Source organism: Gobius niger, assembly GCF_951799975.1.
Source record: "Gobius niger genome assembly, chromosome: 23".
Taxonomy (NCBI): domain Eukaryota; kingdom Metazoa; phylum Chordata; class Actinopteri; order Gobiiformes; family Gobiidae; genus Gobius; species Gobius niger.
In genome coordinates this window covers 14762887-14786189 of record NC_136874.1, presented here as the reverse complement: position 1 = coordinate 14786189, position 23303 = coordinate 14762887, and the positions used below count along the sequence as shown (strand labels likewise).

The 23303-nt window shown below is 44.4% G+C and overlaps 2 protein-coding genes across 3 annotated transcripts; both read left to right on the top strand.

Moving 5' to 3' along the window:
* Positions 1-2261: 2261 nt before the first annotated feature.
* Positions 2262-9322, top strand: LOC306981765 (poly(rC)-binding protein 3-like; the record flags this gene model as incomplete). 2 transcript variants are annotated; one of them, XM_079581418.1, is made up of 12 exons in its annotated part: positions 2262-2336; positions 2423-2446; positions 2530-2562; positions 2885-3001; positions 3572-3703; positions 3784-3912; positions 5723-5797; positions 7078-7119; positions 7895-7973; positions 8790-8842; positions 9006-9175; positions 9268-9322. In XM_079581418.1, 12 exons carry the CDS (start codon positions 2262-2264, stop codon positions 9320-9322), a joined length of 984 nt encoding a protein of 327 aa, XP_079437544.1. The 2 variants fall into 2 exon arrangements, with proteins under 2 accessions (XP_079437544.1, XP_079437543.1); XM_079581417.1 differs by having other exon boundaries at positions 5723-5866; positions 7898-7973.
* An 8982-nt stretch (positions 9323-18304) lies between these two features.
* LOC306981854 (leucine-rich repeat-containing protein 3-like) lies at positions 18305-23008 on the top strand. Its single transcript, XM_079581580.1, has 3 exons — positions 18305-18419; positions 21213-21819; positions 22567-23008. Exons 2-3 carry the CDS (start codon positions 21316-21318, stop codon positions 22885-22887), a joined length of 825 nt encoding a protein of 274 aa, XP_079437706.1. The 5' UTR covers positions 18305-18419; positions 21213-21315; the 3' UTR covers positions 22888-23008.
* Positions 23009-23303: the final 295 nt, after the last annotated feature.

The following is a 23303-nucleotide window of genomic DNA, read 5'->3' as shown; positions in this document are numbered from 1 at the left end:
TCAGGCCGCGCTGCTCAGTTTACTTGCGCAGGTGTGCGGGCTGGCCAGCAGGGGGCAGGTGTGAAACAGAGACCTCCCCTAAATCGAGGCCTACTTGAAATCATTTTTTTTACTTTTAAGACTGTTCAGAAAACATAAAATATTCAGCATAGTTTTTTGATTAATAAAAAAATTAAATAAAGATAGACTTTTTTTTTTAAAGGCAACAAATAATCCATTGAATAATCGGGATTTCAATTATGGTCAAAATAATCGTGATTATTATTATTTTCAATAATCGAGCAGCCCCATTATATCCTGCTGTTATATATAATCATTTTTAGCTGGTGGACGTAGAAGATCTGCTCCTTGGTGTGGGCAGAACTTTGTGAGGCCCTCAGAACTTATAACACAAACTTGGCTATTAAACACTCCATTAGCCCAAATATTGTCTACGTTTAAGACATGAACATCTCTTTGCTATCAGCCCGGTTCAATGGTCTGCCACTTCTTGGAGACCCCAGGCCAATCCCAAGCTTTGTCACCGTGTGCTCCTGAATGAAGAGATGGGCCTAAGTGCACTTGCGAACATCAGAGATCTGCCTTTCTTGTCGAGGACAGAGAGCAGGCTGGAGGGCGGACATTCAGACTGAGTGAAAAGACCTACTCTGAAACCTCGCTTTCACTAGTCCTCCCTTTGACAGTGCGTACATACATGTGGGGGTCGGGAGGGCCATTCAGTGCGCTGCGTGGTCCAGCCGAGCGTAAAGCGTGATTAATGCAGTACCGTCCGCGCAGAAGAGGAGGCCACAGCGATGCCGAGGGTGACCCAGATACTCCCAGACATGATGGGGAGCCCCGCCACTGTCCCACCGAGGAGCACCGACACCTCTTGCACATTAGCTCGGCTCTGATCCAACGCCAGAAGTTGATGCGACGGCTAAAAGGGTCACCAATTCACATCTCGTTTTTTTGGGCTTGTGTGGCTCCCATTGTGCCCCCCACACGGCGCGCATAATGGCGAGCAGCAGCAAAGTGGTGCGGGGTGAAAGCTCTTGGACCAAACCCTGCTTTTAAAGTAGAACTTGCTGGAGGGTTTATCCCATCAGGGGGAGTGAATCACGGGCCTTGACCTAAATCCATTGGGTTCAGAGTGTTGGGGCCGGAGCTGTCGCACGGTGGAGAACTCTGCTGCTAATGTTGGGCGGCGCTCCAAACCAAACCCAAATCCACCCTCTTCTATACAGTGTGATTTTACAAAGGTTTGAAAATAGTGACGGCGCGATGAAGCTGTCAGGTCACACGGCGCATTACGTCATCGCTAATTCCAAGATGAACATCATGACTGCGGCCCATTTCTTTAGATTCAGATGAACTGTTGGAGGTGACCCTGATGTTATTGTTGCCCCCCTGGTGCAGGCCCTGTTGTGGTCTCATAAGAGCTGGACCTGGTGTGGCCCCTGGTACAGTTCCACCTCTGGCCTGTGGCTCATAAACCCTCAGATTAAGGCCTTTATGTAATCTGCCTCTGTTGCCGCTGCTGCTGCTGCTGGTGGTGGTGGGGTGAGATTGGGGGGGGATTGGAGGGACAGCTGGTCCAGAATCCCGGTCTTATGCGCGGACCTCCTCTGGCCACGGCTCTGGCCCTGGATTAGAACTGACCCAGCGCACCATCGATCATCATCATGTGCCGAATGTAAAACATGTAAAAGGATGACTTTATTTATATGGATGTGTTCAACTAGTGCGGGTTGAAGCTACAGCAGAAACATGCAAAGTATTAGATCAACCTGTAGCGCCCTCTCCTGGTCACCGCTCGCCACTGCTGCCCAGGCTGATTACGTCAGCGATCAGGAAAATCACAAGGACACAATTCAAAAGTTTGGATAAAAACAACAGTGGGAATGACCCCCTCGTCCCTCTCTTACGCACCTTTACATAAAGCTACAGTTATCTCAAAATAAGAAACATTTTCTTGAAACAAGGAAATGTGTCCTTAATTTCAGTAAATAATTGCAAGAAAGTTTGTTTTTATACTAAAATTAAGAGAAAAAAATCTCATCGCACTCAAAATTAGATAAAAGAAGTCTTTGGCAAGTGCTACTAAAGCTGCACTGGGGCAAGGGCGGGTCAAATGCAGAGGGCACATGTATAAGTATATTTGGTGTAACTCAGTGACATTTTCGCCTTGTAGGAGATCGCTTGGCTGCCTGCTCCGCCACACTCTTCTGGACCCCTCCTCGGTCACGTAACCTCCCTCTCGCACCCGACCACTCAGAGTCATGGAACCCATCAAGGTCCAGTCAGAAGGCGGGCTCAACGTCACGCTGACCATCCGGCTGCTCATGCACGGAAAGGTACCTACGGCCACTAAGCAGAGAGACATCAGACTGTTATTGCACCCCTGGAGCATTTGGGCTAACTTGATGTATGTTTTCAACAGGAGGTGGGCAGCATCATTGGAAAGGTAATGCAGGCATAACTAGAGCAGAGAGGTGAATGAGTGGCCTGGAGCCATGCTGACCCCTTTGTTTGTTTTTGTTTTTGCAGAAAGGAGAGACGGTAAAGAAAATGCGAGAAGATGTGAGTTTCAAGATGACACTGTGCTTTAGATCTGATTTAGAATTGGCAGCACTCAGAAGGCCAATTTTCTTTGTCTTGTTATTCACTATATCAAAAATAAAAGGACAATCACTGCCATCATCTCCACAAGATGGCAGCACTAACTTTTTAACATCTTTACCAACATGAGCTTAGCAATTCAACAACTCTCTTGTGCAAAATGATCATCAGAGTAAAACCATAACATTCCGACTTTTCAGAATCAGGGAAAAGTCCTCATGAAGAAAAAGTAACTTGTATTCATGTAATTGGCTATTCTGAAATGCCTCATATCACTTTTCAGAGTGGCGCTCGCATCAACATCTCAGAGGGGAACTGCCCTGAGAGGATCGTCACCATCACTGGCCCCACGGACGCCATCTTCAAAGCCTTCGCCATGATCGCATACAAGTTTGAAGAGGTATTCCCACCACCTTATTCGATCCACTCTCGCCACTTAAGTCGAGAGGATTCGATAAAGGGACTGACGGTGTTTGAGGAATCCTGTGACTGTGACAAGTCAGCGAGGGCGGACGGCGTGTGTGAGAGAGGTGGGACAGAGATGTGCTGATGTGCCGGTATTGTTGGTGCAGTATCAGCAGGTTGGAGCACACGGGGACACTCGCATTATCCTGTGTACACGGAGAACAGTGGGGTGGGCAGGGGGCCAGGAGGCAGGTCTTTACAGGCAAGGGCAGGCGGATATAGGCTTTGAACGGGAGAGGAAAACAGAGATCAGCTGGTGGAACCGTCACGAACGCAGAGAGGTCAGCCTGTAGGTGAACTGTAGCCTTAGGAAGGGTTGGGTACCTTAACGATACTTTTTTTGATGCCAATACCAAAATATATGTCATCTAGAACCATAAAACAGATTAATAATGTAATGTAATAAGTTATTCCTTTCCCTCCCATTTAATTTCTTACACATCTCCCAATTTTTCTACCGTTTCCCCCAATTTTTTCCCCAATTAACAAATGTAATCCTGCGTAGGACATCATCAACTCCATGAGCAACAGCCCTGCCACCTCCAAGCCCCCGGTGACCCTGCGCCTAGTGGTGCCGGCCAGTCAGTGTGGCTCCCTCATCGGGAAGGGGGGCTCCAAAATCAAGGAGATGAGAGAGGTACACGCCTCCGTCTACACGCGCTCTATTACACGGGTCCGAAAGGTTTGATGATGTTATATTTGTATATTTTTTCGCAGTCGACCGGAGCGCAGGTGCAGGTGGCTGGGGACATGCTGCCCAACTCCACAGAAAGGGCCGTGACCATCTCAGGGGCCCCTGAAGCCATCATCCAGTGTGTCAAACAGATATGTGTGGTCATGCTCGAGGTAACTTGGGGAACGAACGACAACTGTTCATGTTACATACAACACGATAGCGACATGATGCTAACTTCGTAGAGTAGCTGTTTCCTGTCCTCGTTTTATTTCTATGGGGAGTTAGCCATGTCCATAAAAGTTTATGTACGATGTAAATATTTCACCGGAGGAGCCTTCTGTCTTTATATATTAAATCGTCACATCTTTTGTTCTGTTCTTTCATGTTATTTTCTACTTAGCTACAAAAAGGTGGACAGGAAACAGTTGTTACCCTATTCTGGCATACAGGAAGTTAGCCTTTACTTTGTAGGATGTTTTCAATGGCTCTGCGGATTCCTAATTTCTTTGATGATCCACATCCAGACTGCAAACTAGAGCAGGAGTTCCCACATTATTAGGCATTGACTCCCAAATTTATCATGTGGACAATCCGGGACCCCCGCTGTAAACACATTTATATTCTATAGTAAATACACTATTGACATTTTTTCTTTTTTGATCGAGAAATCAACTTGGGATCCCCCCCACTTTGGAAACCACTGATCTAAGCCGTCAACTAGCATCCTGTTTTAAAGCCACAGTGTGTAACATTTTGCCCAGTAATTGCAATACAATACGGGCTTTTATTTTAGAACAGATGGTTTTATTATCGAAAAATGAATCAAAACAATATTGTCTTTGCTGCGCAGCTCTCCTCAGACCTGAGTGTAACTTTACTGGGAGCGGGACGTCTCCAGCTCGTCTCCATGGAGATGTCAACAAACTCATCCAAATCCATTCTTTGATCACCCACTGAAAAATAGCATTATATGTGTCCAGTTGGACATCGGGAGCATGTTTAGAATCCAAAATGTTACACTGTGCGCCTTTAAAAAGTAAACTGATAGATACAGACGGCATCTCGTCATAGAAGGGGGCGTGGCTTCGCCGAGGGGGAAAATTGAATCTTTAGAGTAACACAATTTTCCACTCTTTTTAGCCATTTTCTGGTGGAATATGAACGTATTTATCACACACAAATAAAGTGTAAATCGGGCCCATATGGATATTTTGTCGCAACAGATTGTTCAGTAGAAGTGAAAAAATGGCAGTTGTAGCAAGCGCTAGCTAACCGTTAGCATTAGCCCGATGCTAACATGTAGCATCAAGTTAGCATTCTCCGTTATTCATGTATTTATGGGCTGTTGAACCACTTTGCTCCTCCCCATGTCTTTGTATCATTATTTAGTAGAAAACCATATTCATAATTCAGCGTTTGTTACAGTAGTTTTTGAATAATTAGAGAAAATGTACATGTTTTCAAAATTGTTTTCCCCCTGAACTGTTTTCAAAAATGACCATATATGGGCGATTCCAGAGATGCCGTCTGTATCTATTGCCGTTGCTGTTAGCATTTGAAGTTTCTGATGATGTTTTTGTGTATTACTGTATGTCAAAGTGTAGGATTGATTGTAAAATGACTAAACACTCTCAGCAGCTCAGACATCAAGGACTCTCTGAGAAGGCCTGCCCATGTTTGCTAGCCTCTGTATTAACTCTGGCCTATCTGCAGCCACTCCTTCTCTGGGCCCTGGACACTGGGACCTCTGTCACATGACTGTAAGTTGACAGACGTGGGCCCCCGTCGCTAACCCGTAAAAGCCCTCCTTACCCAGTCGAAAAGTGGTGTTCCAGGTATTACTCGGGCCCCCGCCAGCATGTGCACACAGGAGCACTTTTTGTGAGGTGGCCTCCCCCTTTTCCGGCACTGTTGGACTTTCTGTTCTAACACACTCTCTCCCCCACTCTTCTTCCCTCCCTCCCCCCACCCCACCCACAGTCCCCACCCAAAGGTGCCACCATCCCGTACCGCCCCAAGCCTGCCTCCACCCCTGTCATTTTTTCAGGTGGCCAGGTAAGGGCGGACCCGCTGGCGGCGTCCACGGCAAACCTCAGCCTCTTACTGCAGCACCAGCCACTGCCTGTTAGTGTCACGCCAGGTTCTACTCACCCCCCACCTCTGCCCTCACTGTCACCCACCCCCACCCCCACCCCCCGGCCCCTGGTTAGAGCATGACACGGGCACCGCTGTAGACAAATGCCAGCTGTTACTGTGAGGTTTCAAACGCTTTTAGGAAGGTTAGCAAAGGGTTATCGTTTCAGCGAGACAGATTGCAAGTTCGGACAACAAGGGTAAAGATAGAGAGGCCGTCTGAGGATCACGAAACTTTGGTACGACAAGAACCACCCGAACATCTGGCAGTCCTTAAACTTAGATCAAACGCCAGGAAAACCGAAAGGAAGGTGCAACAATAGCAACAAAACACACAAACAGATGCCAGTCCGTCACAAAGCGAGACATCCCGGGTACGTTCACATCACTGAAACTAGGACGCCCAAGGAAAAACTCCAAACCGAAGAGCACTTTTCGGTGACGGCGCCCCAGACTGACAGGTAGATTTATTGCTCCGTTCCGCCCGGCGCGGCCTTTATCAAACGCGCGGCGTCGATAGGTCAGAGCGTTTAGTTCAGAGCGTCTCTCCCGCCCCCTCTCCCCCTCCAGTCACCCCCACTGTCGCTGTCCTCTACTCGATTCAACTGGATCTGACGGATGAGTTGAATGTGGAACGCATGTCACAACAAACGTGCTATATGTTCATTGAGAGAAATCATTTTGTGCGTGATGGTGAAGAGGAGCGAGAGATGTGGCGACTTTTACAGTATCGACGATGTGGGCTCTGTAGATGGAATAATACTGGAAATAAAAGGCAAAAAAAACTAAACCAATTGACAATTTGACAGTATGCTAAGAAAATATTTAGCTTGTTACTTTACAGCCACAGACGCTAATGAGTCCTTACGAGACATGGGTAATGATCTTAAAGCTGCTGTATCCGATTTCTCCCCCTCTGTTTCATGTTAGAGGGAGGAAGTTGAATTTTAATTGTTAGTCATGGCATTAACTTAAATTAAGCTGTCACAAATGCGAAACTTACCGCTATCTATGCACAACAGCCCTTTCCAAGCAAAGATAAATCATAACGAATCAAAATCACAATAGTTCTGTTGTACAAATGCCGTGCGGTATCGTATAGTTCCTCCGCTCCTCTTTACTTTGTGTTCTGTACAGCTTTACGTTATAAAACACTGTGTCGACGAACTTATCGCAACCAGCCCCTTCTCCGTTCTTTGCAGGCCTACACTATCCAGGGACAGTACGCCATCCCTCATCCTGATGTGAGTGCCCCCTACAGGCCGCCCTCCCCAGCTCCACCTCTCTCTGAGACAGGCCTCACGTCTTTACTCCCTTATTAATATTAAATCATAATATTAATACAGCTATGTTTCTGAAAATGTATCTCTTCTATCTCTCGCCTCCCTCTCCTCTGTTTAAACCTCATGGGACTTGGACTGACAGGGCTAAATCCTGTATCTTAGTACTTTTTTGGAGAGCTCCCAGGAGCGATGCCTTGTCTTTTTGATTAGCAAAACCACTATTGAGAAGTATACAGGGCCGCTTCGAGCTTTGTCGCAGTTTGGAGGGCTATATTTGCTAAATTAACATTGCCTCAAGAGGAAGTATGTTGTGGCACTTGAAGCATAATTTCCATAAGCAAGTGTCTACCGTCAAGTATGGCTCCTAATTTGAAGAACATCATCTTGAACAAGTCACCGAGACCTGCCTTGTGTTCTCTTGAGAAAGTACCTTGAAACCAAAGAGTCCTTTACGGCAGCCACATTTATTCCACGTCTGATGGATCTGCTCATCCTTTGAGTTGTTGAGCTGGTAGATGGTAGAGCCTCCTAGCTTCGGTCAAGTCCTCTATGAGTGCCTTCTCTCTGCTTTCTTTGATTTGTCCTGTGTTGTACTTCTCCTTGTCCTCTCTTTACTGTTGTAGTATCTATATCTGTGGGCGAAAGGGGCGAGTGTGCGCGACTGGGTGAATGTGTTTGAGTTTTTTTAACAATCTGGACCTTATAGCTCTGCTGTCCTCCTCCTTCCCCCCCTCAGCAGTTGAGCAAGCTCCACCAGTTGGCTATGCAGCAAACCCCCTTTACCCCCCTCGGACAGACCACCCCTGCCTTCCCCGGTACGTACCCACCCACACTCGTCCTGTACCAAAAGCTCCTGTCTCTCTGGACCTTACACAGCACACTCTCTCTGTCCTCTCGACTGTGGTAGACATGGCCTGCTGGTGGTCTGCTCTGGCTTATGTTGAGGTTTCTTCTGTTACTTGCTCATCGTGTATCCTCTTTGTAAAGTAGATCAATAGGTGGCATAGGTTTGAAGCCAAATTGTCAACACTCTGGTACAGGTCAGTTGGTACAGATTGCTCGATTGTCCCGTTTGGCAGCCAAGTTGATCAGCCACAAGCAATGAATGAAAACCCCCGTTATAATCCCACAAGCGAGATGTGCATCACGTCTTGCCCAAGGACATGAAACGTGTCTTGGAAGAACAGAACGGCCAATGTCTTTCGACCGAGATATGCCCACTTCTTTACCATCGGTCAGCTCTCACAGGTTGTGTTCTCATGGCCATCAATCAATCAACACTTATTGACAGCCCTCTACATCACGGACTCAAGGTGACTAAATAAAGAGCAAATCCAAGATCACAGAGTCCAGTTAGCAAGAAGTCAACCGGCCTTTCGGTTTTAAAAATCTGTTCAAATAAATGCTTTTCCTCTCAATCAGAAACAAAACGATAATCAGGTGATGTATTCTGTAAAAAAAACGCACTGTACTAACTTGATCTGTACCACTTAGAGGACACGACCAATCCTCTAGACTAGATCTTACTAGCTACAGCTTAGCCAGTTGTTGTATAGGTGAATGATCAGTGTTGGTGACTGCTTTGGTACCAATCGCCGTTCTCTGTTGTGTGCTCCCGTCTTCAGCAGCAGGTCTGGATGCCAGTAACCAGGCCAGTACTCATGAACTCACCATTCCCAATGATGTGAGTACATTCGGCTGCATGCTACGGTCTTGTTACTCATGATCAATAATACAGCTGTTAGCTTTGTCGAGCGTGAATGGGTTGGTCAGTTCTGCCGAGTCAGACACGTGGTTGCGATTTCCGTTTAAGCTGAAGCTAAGCGGCACCTCCATGTTCTTCCCAGCTAATAGGCTGCATAATCGGGCGCCAGGGGACCAAAATCAACGAGATCCGTCAGATGTCTGGGGCGCAGATCAAAATTGCTAACGCTATGGAAGGGTCATCGGAGCGCCAGATCACCATCACAGGGACTCCCGCTAACATCAGCCTGGCCCAGTACCTCATCAACGCAAGGTCAGTACGCCTGTCCTCCATTACTGCATCAAATCTCCGCAGTGCTAAAGAGTTGCTAAGGTCCTGCTTCGTTTCTGCGCGTGTTGCCGCAGGTTCCGAGATGTTGCGGCCATGTGGAACGACCCATCCTCCATGACCACATCATGAGCTCCCTGTCTGGCTCATCCGTTTTGGCCCTTTCCGTGTCGACCAGCGCGCTCCTGACCACGCCCTCCGGACTCTGACTTGCGGTTCTCTGAACACCTGACCGCCGCGCTCGCCCTGGTACCTCCCCGACCAGGACGGGCCGGCACACAGCGTTTTCCAGAACCCGCCGAAAAATAACGCTCTTTACATAGAACTTCTCTGTTGATTAGGTTTGTAGCGAATTGTTGAAGCATGTTGAATGTTTTATTAGGAACAACTTGTGTATGCGTTCTTTCTTCTAACGCCTCAAATACTTTCTTTCTCTGTCAGTGCTGCGTCTTTGTTTCTAAAATAGTCAGATACCAAACTTTGTAGAGAATAGTTTTGCATCTTGCAGCTGCTCAGTGATGCTATCGGCAGAGTGTGGTGGGATGTAGCTCAATGAACAAATTTTTGTAACTATATTTTGGAGAAAAAAGTGTGACATTGAAAAAAAAAAATGGACTGTTCTGCTTTTGTCCTAATTTGCATTTACCCATCGCTGTTCGCTGCATCACATGACCCTGTTCAGCCAATGGTATCACTCCTAGGGCCTCCCGTATGATTTCTGATATTCTTCTATTGCATGTTCAGTGTTGTACAGTGAGTATTCGTTCTGTGAACTCGTGTTCCTATTATGATTATTATAATATATTTGTGCTCCTGTTCTTTTCCACAAACTTTTTCAGTCATTTCAACCACTCACGTCTAGTCCTACTCCCTGCTCAAACTAAAAACTTTCCGACATAGCCAGCCCTATTGACTAATAGTACATAGATGCATGAATGGGGATTAGTAAAAATCAGTGGCAAAAACACTGTATGCATAAAAATGCAATGATTGTTTAACAACTTCTATTCTTTGTTTTGTACAAGACTATTGTGAAGTAGCACATAGTCCACTACGCGGCGCTCATGCAATAGACTATTGAACACTTTACTCTGGACTTCCTCTAGTGCGGGAGGATTTAGTTGGACTGAAAGGCTGAAAGATGCGTCCAGGCGTTTCAGCTCGCTCACCTTCACAGATCAAATAAAGGTAGAAAGCTGAAATGTTTGGATGCAGCTGCAGGAGGTTTTTTGGAGCCAAGAATGTTCAGGGGTTGAGGGGGGACCAGCGGGGCCTGGGCGGACGTGACCACTCAGTCTCTTTTCAAGATTGTTCATCTTGTCATGTTTTTTTGTTTGGTTTTTTTTCATCAAATGCTTTAGGTTTGAATGTCTTTTTATTGTCATAACTTTTATGTATTTATTTAAAAATACTAGGAACATTTGGAGTATGTATTTATTTATGCTGTTGTGATGCACATATAACTTGTTTAACTAACTTTTGCTTGTTGGTTATAAGCTAAATAAATGTTATTTGAGAGAAATGTGTGATGATGAAATAGGGAACACTCTTGAGGATGTTCTTGATAAGCTAGCATGCTAACAAGTCGCTAATAGTTGATGAGTGTGGCGGGTAACAAAACAATATACATCAAATAATCACACCTCTTGCAGTAGATGAGCATAAATAAGTCTTGCAAATTCCGCCTTTTTAACTATCGTTTGTCATCATTTGTATTTAAAACATCCTCAAGAGGCGTTTAGCGCGTTCTGCTTCCATGTGGTGAGTACTGCGTGCATTGTCGTGTTCGAAAACCAACTGCAACTAATGCAATAATAATAAGTGCAATGTGCAATTCATTTTCATTTCACATTTACATCGTAGTGGGGAAAAAAAAGAAAATAAAAGAATGACTTCTACTCGTGTGCATTGCCGTTTTGGGGGAAAAGTGACGCTCTTTGTGACCATTTCGACTGATTTTCTTTGCTCGGTGCAGACGTACTGTACATTAGTTGTTGAGTGACGGCATAGGATTTCATTTGAAGTGTTGCTGAGTATAAAGATAAATAAAGTTTCATTTTGCTTTCTGTGACGCGCTCTCCTGTTTGTTTGTGTGACTGCACGTTCCCCCGGGGGACGTTTCTGATTGGAGCTAATTGGCGCACGGCTAAGTGAGCAACGCTGACGGAGCAGCTTTAATGGGAATCTAATCCGCCCTCATCTTCGGTATTCATTTTGTTTATTCATTTGGACAACACACCTGATATGAAGGATAGAGCTGCTGACTTCTGTAATTACATCTGGAGGCAGTCACTTGTGAGGTTTATAGCGGATAGCGAGACAATATAGAAACAAGCAGCCTAAAAAAGTCGATATTCAGTATGCAGTGTTATTCTAATGCTTGAATAACATAAAGTTCCTTGAAAAGTACAACACTGCAACAAAGTGATAGCCGTGATGCAAAAAAAGACTGGGGGCCCGTTGCCAGTAGCTTATAATTCACAGTAAACTGCAGCAATAAGTACTATTCAGGTTAGCATTAACGTCAGCACAAATGCACACAGTTAAAAATGCATGCCCTTTGATTCAAAAGCTCGAGTTAAGCATATATAATGTGTCTCTAACTGAAAGTAAAACCGCAGTTGGATCGCTCTGCCTCCGACCCCTGGGAGACTCTTTAATGTATCTCTCAATGAGATGTGGCCAGGGCGGCGCATTGGAGCGGGTGATTTGACGACGTTGGGAGAATGTGGGAAAAGAACGCCGGCTCTGTGAATGATATGTCTTGAAATGAATCAGAACAAGGTGGAGATGACTTAGCCAAAAAAAGATCACTTACATGAAGAAAGGAAAATTACTACTCCAGGTCGGATTCCAATGGGAACACCAGGGCTGTTGCTTGATAATGATAATATCCAGTTTCTATGGGTTCTTCTTATTATGTCCAAACAAAAGGAGAACAAACTTTACAAACATGCTATGAAATGCATACAATTCTTCTTCTTCTGCTATTTGTTAAAAGCACACTGCACTGATCAGTTTACGGATGCAAAGCTTAACACAAAGAAAACTGAGATCATTGTCTTGGGCCCACAGAAACAAAGAGAGTGTCATTGGTCACCTTGAGGCTCACAATATAAAACCAAAAATCTGGCAAGAAAGTTAGCAGTAATAAAGGACTCAGACCTGAATTTAAATAGCCACAGCCTTTTACCATCTAATAAACATTGCCAAGATCTTAAAGGAACTAATCCATACCCTTGTTTCTAGCAGGTTGGACTACAGTAATGGCGGCTCACTGGCCTCTCTAGTAAGGCTGAAACAACTAATCGATTATTGAAATAGTTGTCAACTATTTTAGTAATCGATTAATCGTTTTCTAGTAAACACAGACTTAAAAAGAGCAAAAATTACATGAACATTTTTTATTTTTGATTGAAACCTACTGTAGAGTCTGTAGAGTTTTGTATATTGAAAATTTCATAGATATCAGTCTGTGTCTCATCCAATTAATAAAGCAGAACTGGCACTACAAAAACACTTTAAAACACAGTTTAAGTTTACTCCATCAACATGTCCTCAAGAGATGCCACTTTAGCTTTATGTGATTAAAAATAAATGAAAAAATACCATTTTCATACACCATTCACAGCCAAGCGATTAATCGATTAATCGTAAAAATAATCGGTAGATTAATCAATTACCAAAATAATCGTTAGTTGCAGCCCTACTCTCTAGACAGCCGCAATATACAGGTGAAACTTGGAAAATTAGAATATCGTTAAAAAGTGCTTTCACTTCTGTTATTCAACTTAAACTGTGAAAATATTATATGACAGACTCATTACATGCAAAGTGACAAATGTACAGCCTTTATTTGTTATGATTTTGATTATTATGGGTCAGCTTGTAAAAAAAAACAAATTAAAAATCTCTTAAAATTTGACCGTAAGCCATAATTATCAAAATTAAAACAAACAAAGGCTTAACTTGTCACTTTGCATGTCATGAGTCTGTATCATATATTAGTTTCACATTATAAGTTGAACTATAGAAATAAATGAACTTTTGAACGATATTCTAATTTCCCGAGTTCCACCTGTATACAAAACACTGCTGCTCAAGCCCTGACCAGAACCAGGAAACACGACCACATTAGTCCAGTGCTCAGGCCTCTGCACTGGCTCAAACATGTCAGAGCCATATGAACCTCAGGGAGTGCTCTCCTGCTGGTCCCAGAGTCAGGACTAAACGTGGTGAGACTGTATTTCAGTTTTATACACCAAAGATCTGGAACATTCTGCATGAACACATGAGACAGGCGCCTATCGTCACAGTGTTTAATACCAGGCTCCAAACATTTTTATTTGCTCGTGTACACGGTGATTACTTTTTTAATTAACTATAGTAGTACATAGTTTTTTAATTGACTTTTAACTGTTGATTGTGTTTTAAATGTCATGAATGTGTGTTTTGGTGTATGAAATGTGTCATATACAAATAAAATGGCCCTGTCTTACCTAAACATGCACCATGGTTAAAAGCGCCTACAAATAGTCCATCTCATCACGATTGCAATGCAAAAAAAAAACACATTAAGATATTTTCCAAACTTGTGTGCCCCTGTGGATTTTCGTAACGCGGTTAAAAGCTCCGAAAAATTGAGCAAAGCGTCTCCTTTAGGTGCTGCGCGAGACATAAGTGGCGCTGATTCAAAAGAAAACCACTAAAATGTGCACTTATGTATAGAAAAACACATGTTCAAAAAGACTTGGACGAGGCTGAAAAGAGCTGAGAGGAACAGAGTGGGCACAAGCTGTGAGTGGAAATTGCAGCAATTTTATCTGAACACTAAAGAGACGCGACGCTTTCTGGCAACAGGAACGACACAAGTAAGACCCAGTAGAATGAAAAACCTAGTGACAATTACTTATGTTTTCAAGCCAGATGCCCTTCCTTGTCAGATGAAACGAATCTCATTTCTAAAAGTCATATCCGATGAATTGAAAGGCTTTACAGTCCTCTCTCCAAAAGGGCAGCCTATTCTATTTCGGTGCTGTGACTTCCGGGACAAAGTGCGTTCTGACTTACCAAATGTGACCCGGTCGCGCCCGCAGCCCGCAGCGCAGAGGTGTCTCCGTTTACCTTCCGACGCAGCTCCCGATGAGGCGTCCAAGAAGCCGAAGTTTGCTGGCACGGACGCGGGTTTGGAGCGCGTCCATTCCGGCACTCAGCGCTGCTCTCCGGACGCCACGCCACAACCTTCTCCGGGACGTCCCAGGGCGACGGCGCATCTAAAACACGTACAAGTGTGTTGAAAGCTGGTCTCCGGGGTGAAAATATTTGACCAAAATCAAATAGTGACTAAAAAGGGTGTAAAAAAAAAAAAAAAAAATGGTCTCAAGATAAGATAATGGATCAAATTGGACCATGTCTAAATAGTGTAAATTAAAATATGTCTTATCAAAACGAATTCAATGAAATCTAAAATTGCAGATGGCCCTGAAAACCACCTGAAGACGCCCAAGTAGTTTGAGAACCACTGATATAGTGCATAACCAACCCAGCAAAAATAAACTGTGCTACGTTTACATGCAGACCAAAAATCTGATCATGATCTGATTTCCTGATCTTCATCATCTGATAAACATATAATCTGATTTCTTTCTGATCTTTCACATGTGTCAGGGGTCAGTCATTCTCCCCCAGGTTCTGCAGCTGGATCTGATCAAAGGAAAGGGCGAGGAGATGTTTCATTTGCTCATTTGCATATGCATAATCAGGAGTTTGCCCCTTTTCTGATTTCTGATGAGAATGTAAACACATCAGATCGGATTATGGGGTTATCTGATTTCTCCAGTTATCGGATTTTTCTGACCATGTAAACGTAGCCACTGATAAAACTGTGTTCAAGTCAGGCTGCGAGATGAACTCTAATCAATTTGAATGGTCACAATGAACAGGGTGCAGACACAGACGCACAAAGCCAAACAGAAGACAAAATGCTTATTCATAACTCCTCCTCCTCCTCCTCGCGCTCGCCACTGGGCCGTCCTGCCAGCAAACTGACATCCCGACAGCGGCGTCGCACTAACCCCTTGGCAGGTGCTCGCTTTTCCCGCACTAAAGAGGAGTAAGTGAATTAACCACGAGGCGTTTGACATTTATGAGTGAGATGTTGGATAGTTGCCGTGGGAAACAACGCGATGCTGAAGTGATCAATAGAAATCGATTTGTGGACGTGGGGGGAGGGGGGGGGGCACTTCAGACAGGGGGGTCCAGTATACGACACTTTTTTGTCGTGTTTTTGTCACGTATTCACCGTCATGTTTTTGGCAAAGACCTTGTAGTTTCAGAAAATATGTGTCGGATTTAACTTCCAGGAGTCCCATTCTTTCTCGCACTCGCCTGAACGCCACACATAATGATCCAGCCATCAGTTTAGCTTTTATTTACTTGTTAAAGTGACTCCATTTTGGGGAAAGTGTGCGTAAGATGGGCTGAGAGGGAGTCCTTATCATTTGAAAAAGGCAGCCAGCGTGAAATTTGAATTTTATCCATCACTGGGAACGTTTCTGTTACAAACCGTTTATCCTTACAGTAATGAGGCTCTGCGAACCTCGACGACGGGGAAAGGGTTTAACCTCCTAACTCCCGCCTGAACCGAGAGCATTTTCTCCAGTTCAGCTTTACCCAAATCCTGTAGGCCAGTGTAACGCCTCCTTTGAAAGCTAAGATCTACAAAACTCATCTAAATGGATCTTTTTCCTCACGTCATCACATTTTTTTCCATCTTTTTTGGGGGGGTATGCAACTCATTTTGTAACTTTTTTGTAATTTTTTTTTTATCATTTTTTTGTCAAATTTTTGTTTATTTTTTGGTCATTTTTTTGCCATTTATTTTAATCATTTTTTTAAATCTTTATTTTTGTCAATTTTTTTTGTCATTTTTTGTCATTTTCTAGTCTTTTTTTTTAATCTTTTTTTCTCCTTTTTTCTCAATTTTTTTCTCTTTTTTTTATTTTATTTTTTGTCACATTTTTGTCATTTTTTCGTCACTTTTTTGTCAAAGTTTTCTCACTTTTATGTCACATCTTCATCATTGTTTTCGTCTCAGTTCTGTCGCTATTTTCCCACCTTTTTTTCCAGAAGATTTTGGACTGGGGTAAAGCCAAACTGGAGAAAATGTGCTCGGTTCAGGTGGGAGTTAAGGGCTGTCTGTGTGTGTATGGGTTTCCTTCTGCCCTGATCATTTCAGCACTCACATCGCCTTCACTACTGAGCATGTCTTGATATTGAGCCGTGATTGTTTTTCATTCAAACATAGCTCCATTAAAGTCCGTGCAACCTCAGCTGGAAACAACGCCCTTTGAAAGCACAGAAATGACTCTGATCGTTTAATATACGACATTCACTTGGAGGTCGTACCCATGGCAACACATAAGTGCAGGGTTGTATGTTTTTTAGACCCTGCAGAGGAGAATTAAACACGGAATAAAGTACAGATTCTGCCAAAATGACGTGTACCGAGAGAACTGTTAATGAACTACAAGACGAGACTTCTTCCTTTTTGTCATGAGAGGCTGTCGCTGTGGCACTTAGCATCAAAAGCATCTCATTGAAAATGCATTATGGGAAAACGGCTGCTATAATGCTGGCTTTCTGCGTCGGGAAGAGCGGTGACCTTTTCCGCACTTACAAGAGCCGCGTCTGCCGAGGGTTTTAACACAATTCAGGGGGAACTTGCATGACTTCGAAAACTTTTCAAGCTCCTGTTTTCAATCATTTCATGACTTTTGTTTAGATGAATAGTTTTGACCTCCTTTGCACTGGTATAGGAGGCTTCTGTAAGGTCTATAAGTCTTTCCTAACTTGTTTCATGGGGCCTGCTGCTGACACTTTACATTGTCTTATTTACTGCACTGTTTTATTGCCTTATTGTTCGACGCAGCCCTCGTCACAAGCATCACAAAAGGCACTACAGGAAACAAAAGAGGGACAAACGAGGAGGCATCTGGGCAAGACTCACATCTAAGCCACATATGCCTTGTATTGCTCTGGTAATGGACATTCACTGGAGATAACACGGAGGGAGCTGCGCAGGTGGAAGAGGAAAGGAGGTGGAGGAGCTGACCAGTGCAGGACACCACGCTCTGAAACGGAGACAAACCCAGGAGGCGCTGCACTGCTTCAAAGGATCCGAGGAGACTGGAGGCAGCCAGCCAGGTTTCCTCCGGGCAATTTTGACAACATATTTTAATTTAGTTTAGTCTTAGCCTTTTTACGAAAATGTAATTCGATTTTAGTCTAGTTTTAGTCAAAAAAATGTCTTCAATTATAGTCGACTAAAATTGCAAGTAAATTTAGTCGACTAAATTTAAGACGAATTTAGTCGACTTTGCATTGATAATATTGATTATAATCATATTTAATGTTGTTCCTCTGCTTCATGGAGCTGCTCCACATGAACAAAGCTCAGAGCTGATCATTTGGCAGAGAATTTACATGATCTGAGGCTTTTTCAGACGGTCAATAGAAGTTTGGATGATTTTAGTCTCTCCTTTTCATTTTTATTTAGCCTTATTTTAGTCGACTAAAATATCTGGACATTTTAGTCATAGTTTTAGTCTCATGAAAAACTTTTGATTTAGTTTTAGTCCAATTTAAGTCGTCAAAAATATCACTTTGACTAAAATTAAGACTAAATATTTTAGTCAACGAAATTAACAGTGCCTCCGGGTGCTATCGATCCCTATATACCTCCCAAAACATTCAGCAAGAAGGCTGAGGGCCACTAATAATCGGTCTGAGGGCCAAAGCTGAACTTTGCTGGCAACAGTGGGAAGTTAAATCGTTTTTTTTTGCAGCAAAGCTATTGTCAACTCTACACTACGTGAACAATTTTACAAAAGGAGCACTTCTTGGTATTTTGTTCAAGGACAAGCAGTGAGTAAAAATGTGAGTAAAGAAATCCTCACGGTGTGTTTTTGAGCATTGGAACCTGGGTTGAATGATCAAAAACTCTGTTTTATCTTACAAACAGCGGGGCTCTCTCTCTCCTCTCTCTCTCTCTCTCTCCTATCTCCCTCCCTCTCTCTCCTGTACTATCAAAGCATAAGTCCCCCGACACATGGGGAAAGAGGGAGCGGAGATGAAGCGGTGCAGATCGGTTTAGGACGGATGCCTTTTGCGGTTTTGACGCAATCAACACTCTGAAGTGACTGGAATATTTGGAGAAATTTGCAGTAAGGTGGGTGCCAATCAATCTACTGTATTTTAAGTTTTATACAAGGGCTTGACGTAATGTAATTAAAGCAACGAGTCATTTAGGATTTTTATGACCTCATGAATATTGTTGTACACTGGATACCTGATTCATACTTTGCACTTAATTAAACCATAACTATTGGAAAGAAGCGCAGGATAAGAGATACGCAGTGTAACTAAATATAGTTTCGCAGTGAACGGTTATGGTGACAAATGACAGGATGAGTTGTGGGGAGTTTGAGAGGGAGGAAGCGTCTCGGGAGAAGGTTTATGGGTTTAATAAAAGGAAGAGGAAGCGCGGCACGATGATCTGATCCACACACAAAACTGAAGATAAAGGAGTATCGGCTTTTCTACCACAAAGTTACGCACTTGCTAATTTCGCCGGTTTTGACTTGAACTGTGTATTTCAAAAATATTCAATTACTTTTCATGTAACGTCAGAAGCTTGAACACTGACATAAGTCTGATAGAAGAATCCTGTTGCATTCAGAGAACACGTAACTGATGGATAATTGAAGCATGTAAGAAATCCTCACTTGAGCCTGAGCGAGCCTTGCTATCGCCATGTGCGGTCAGCTCTCTGGAGAGGAGCCAAGATACGATCGAGCGTCAGCGCGAGGCTACGGAGAGAAAACACCCACCTCTGCTGAAATCCCTTTAAGACACGAGAGGCGCGTTCACGGAGGACCGGCCCGTCTGTCGAGGAAGTGCCCCGGCTTTGATTGGAGACGTGAAAAGAGAGGAATTCAACTGGTGAATGGGCAAACTTTACAAGACTAGCACTAAGCACTATGTTCATTAAAATATCATCATTTTAACTCCATATTTTACGTCATTTTACTTTGAGGAGAATATAAAACTGGACCAGTACCAAAACTATACACAGTCAAGCTTCAGGCTTAATTAACTATGGTCTAATGCTGGAGTAGTATATTGTAACATGGTCAAATACGTACAAATATATGATCTCACAACTGCTGAGGTATGCAACATCACTATGTGGGATCTATTTCAACTAATTGGGACAAGTGCAACATCTACCACATTTATTATGCGGATGCTGCTCATACTGCTGCGTCAGTTTGGCTACAGGTTTTATCCCTCTCCATAAAATCTGTCATAATCAATTCAATCCATCCATACTCGTCCACACTCGTCTATACACGTTAATACTCGACCACTAGGGTTGTGCCGATGGACGAGCAACATCATGATGGAGAGCCACCATCGGGATGCCACGCCCCCTCCTGTCAGAAACACGCACTGGTCTTCTGTAGGCCTTGTAAACCGACATACTTTGCAGGCATTGCACTGTAAATTAAATCACGGATGTAACTAATATGCACGCTAGTTTCAGTACCTGCCAGAAGCCACGATGTGTTGGCCGTAATTATTAAAGCAAAGACGCAGCGCTGCTCTGTTTGTGACGCACGGAGCTCTCTCTCTCTCTGCAGCTCAGAGTTTAACAGCGCGTGGTTTTGCTTTGCTGCGTATGGAAACTTAAACCGTTTTAAAATGACGAGATGGCTCTCACATCGGAGCTAGCTGAGCACGCGGATTATTCTCACAAAGGACCGAGAGAGGAGAGAGAGGAGAGAGAAAGGCGGTGCAGGAGTTACGAGGTTACGAGCTCACGGACCGGGCGGCGCGTGGAGCGGCTTCAAAAACGTAAGCTACGACGCAAACTTCTAAATATTGTCCCGTTCACCCACTGTTTCCTAAACATTACGTTAAAACTGAGCAAATGCAAATAATAAGCTCCGATTTACATTTGTATTAGTGTGAGAAGAGCCTTGGAGTTCACGCTCTGAATAAGTCGTGTTCCGTGACTCTGTTCAAATCATGTTTAGTTTAGATCCATCCACAATGTCCACACTTGTCCACACTTGTCCACACTTGTCCACGCTCATGCCTAAAGTTCACCAGTCGCATGGCCGTTCTCACCTGCTCCCTGCCCGTCGTCTCCTCAGCGCGAGCCCACAGCAGACCATTGTGATGATAATGGTGAACTTTAGCGAGCGCCGTCTGTGGAGGATTCACAGGAGCTGATAGGAGCAGAGTGACAGAACTCATTTAAACATGATGGACACAATCACACAACGCAGTCTCGATGCTTCTGGGATACGCAAACAAAACACTGATGGCATTTACAAGGAGAGACAACGGCTTCGTCTCTATATGTTCATTTCACTTTTTTGAAAGGTTTATTTACATAATAGGCGTGTTTTGCATCATTTGATCCTGTAACCTTGCTCTGTAATTATGCCTACGATGTAAAAGAAGTGGCCCTTGTGTACCCTATACAATCACATGATTGTCTGCATTACACTTATATAGTTGCATTCAGGGCTTGATTACACCAAGTTTAAGCCACTTGTGTAAATCTGAATTGTAATGTATGAAGCTCTTCAATCAGCAATCAGTCTGTATGAGAGAACAAGCACCTGACTTTGACTTTAGTTTACTTTTCAAGAATGTTGCAGCTGCAATTTTTTAAAAACTGAGCGCAAAATTGTGTCGCAGAAGAGCTTAAAGACTGGACAACTCTGCTCTCACTCACTCATTTGCTTAGTCTCGATTGGAGGGAATGTTTGATACCAGGAGTTAATGAGGCCTTTAAAATGATGCTGAAGAGGCAATGCTCTAAGTGCAAATTTGGACTTAAGCAGTGACAGTTGCACTCCCTAACAGAACAGAATGGATGAAGTACCTCTTGGGGGTTTGTGACTTACCCGGACAGAGTGAAATGACGTTTTCTTTTCTATTGTTGCAGGTTTGCTCATGTGCAGAGGGATGGAGACGCCTCGTTCCTGTGTTATGGTCATGCTCTGGGCGCCTGTGCCTCAGCCCTGACTGACTCCTGATGTGTCTGTAGAATGTGTGAGGTGTGGAGCGCTGCAGAGAGTTTCGGACATGTCCCACTCACTGCTCTCCTCTGGCTCCTCATGATGAGCGAGAGCGCGGGCGGCTGTCCCCGCAGCTGCCACTGCTCCGACAGAGGAGGAGTGTTGGACAGAGGAGGGGCCCGGGCTGGGGCCGGGGACAGGGGCGGGGTGGTGGTCCAATGCTCCTCCCGTAACCTGGACGCCATCCCCTCCGAGCTGCCCCGGGACACTGCCATCCTCCTGCTCTCCTCCAACAGAATCAGACACATCCCCCGGGAGGCGTTCGGAGAGCTGCCGCGCCTCAGGGAGATCGATCTGTCCCACAACGCCGTCGAGAGCGTGGAGGCGGGGGCCTTCCAGGGGGTCTCCGAAGGCCTGAGAAAGCTGGACCTCTCCAACAACCTCCTGAGCGGCCTGCCCAGAGACACCTTCAGCCACCTGCACGCCCGGGTGCGCCTGTCCCGCAACCCCTGGCACTGTGGATGCGCCCTGCAGGTAGGGATGGGTACTACAAGGCCCAATTGGATGAAAAAGGAACCAAAAAGAGTCAAATTATAATCAAATAGATTAATTTCACTTATTTAGAAGACATATCATGCAAAATCACCATGCTATAGATAGATATCCCAAAAGGGGAAACTCAGGTGTCCGAGTAGCCTTACACTCATCACCTAGAAAAATAAGAAATAAAAAGCTATAAACAAATTAAAAACACAATGCCAGTAAGTCCGAGTAAACATCCGTCAATCAACAACAGATGGGCAGCCAGGTTAAGAGCAGTTAAAAAGTCTTATGGCTGTGGGCACAAAGGACTTTCTAAACCTCTCCTTACGGCAGAGTGAAATGAGACGCCTGCTGCTGCTGCTGCTGCTGCTTCTCTGAGCAGCCAGAACACCGTGGAGGGATAGGAGATGTTCCCCAGAATGGCATCCATATTTGTAATTATTTGTAATCCATGCATAAACCATCTGCAGACTCGTTCTACGCAGGTCTGCACTCAAACCGCATTTAATTCGGTGTCATTGAACTGTGACAGTGCCTTTAGCTAAAATGAAAGCTTGCATTTTTCGTTTGTGACAGACAATACCCACTGCTGCCTGCTGCATATGTCCATATTAAACTGCTTAGCTCCAGTCCGTGTGCCCTCTGCTGGCAGTTATGATGCTTTATTTACACATGTCTCAAATGAAAGTATCTAAGACCCCTGACAGATGAGCTGTAATGATGGGTCTCACCCTGCAGGAGGTGCTGAGGGACCTGCGGCTGGACCCGGAGACGGTGACCGAGGTGAGCTGCCACTCTTCCCCACGGGACGAGTACGTGGGGCAGCCGGTCGTCCACGTCCTGGACTCCGGGGTCAACTTCTGCACCTTCCACCAGAAGACCACGGACGTGGCCATGTTCGTGGCCATGTTCTGCTGGTTCAGTATGGTGACGGCCTACATCGTCTACTACATCCGGCACAACCAGGAGGACGCGCGCCGACACCTGGACTACCTCAAGTCCCTGCCCAGCACCGTGCACTCCAGCCGGGACTACGACTCGGCCAGCAGCGTCTTCTGAAAACACTCGGCCTTTTCTATTGTCAGTACGCTTTGAATCATGTTGTAATGTGTCTACAGATTAACATTATGTTTCATTAACCTCTTAACCCCCGCCTCGACCAAGTGTATTTTCTCCAGTTCAGCTTTGTTTGAAGCCAATCTGGAGAAAATGTGCTCGGTTCCGTTGGGGGTTAAGAGGTTAAACATCTGTTGATTTTAGGGCATTTTGTATCTTCATAAAATATTTCAAAAAGCATAAAATACTAATGTCAAGGTGTCCAGAAGTATTTCAAAATGCCAGAATAAAGCATCATTTTGAACCTTTAACCCTTTTAATGTTACTCCCTACACCCTTTTTTGTATTTTCTAAGCATTTTTTTTTTTTTTTTTTTTTTTTTTTATAGAACTCTGAGTTACCTGCCTTAAACCAGTCCA

Bases quoted from the DNA above. Each gene is read 5' to 3' on its own strand.
- LOC306981854 (XM_079581580.1), top strand. From the start codon at position 21,316: ATGTGTGAGGTGTGGAGCGCTGCAGAGAGTTTCGGACATGTCCCACTC. The intron at 21,820-22,566 runs GTAGGGATGGGT...CTCACCCTGCAG, and splicing joins ACTGTGGATGCGCCCTGCAG to GAGGTGCTGAGGGACCTGCG.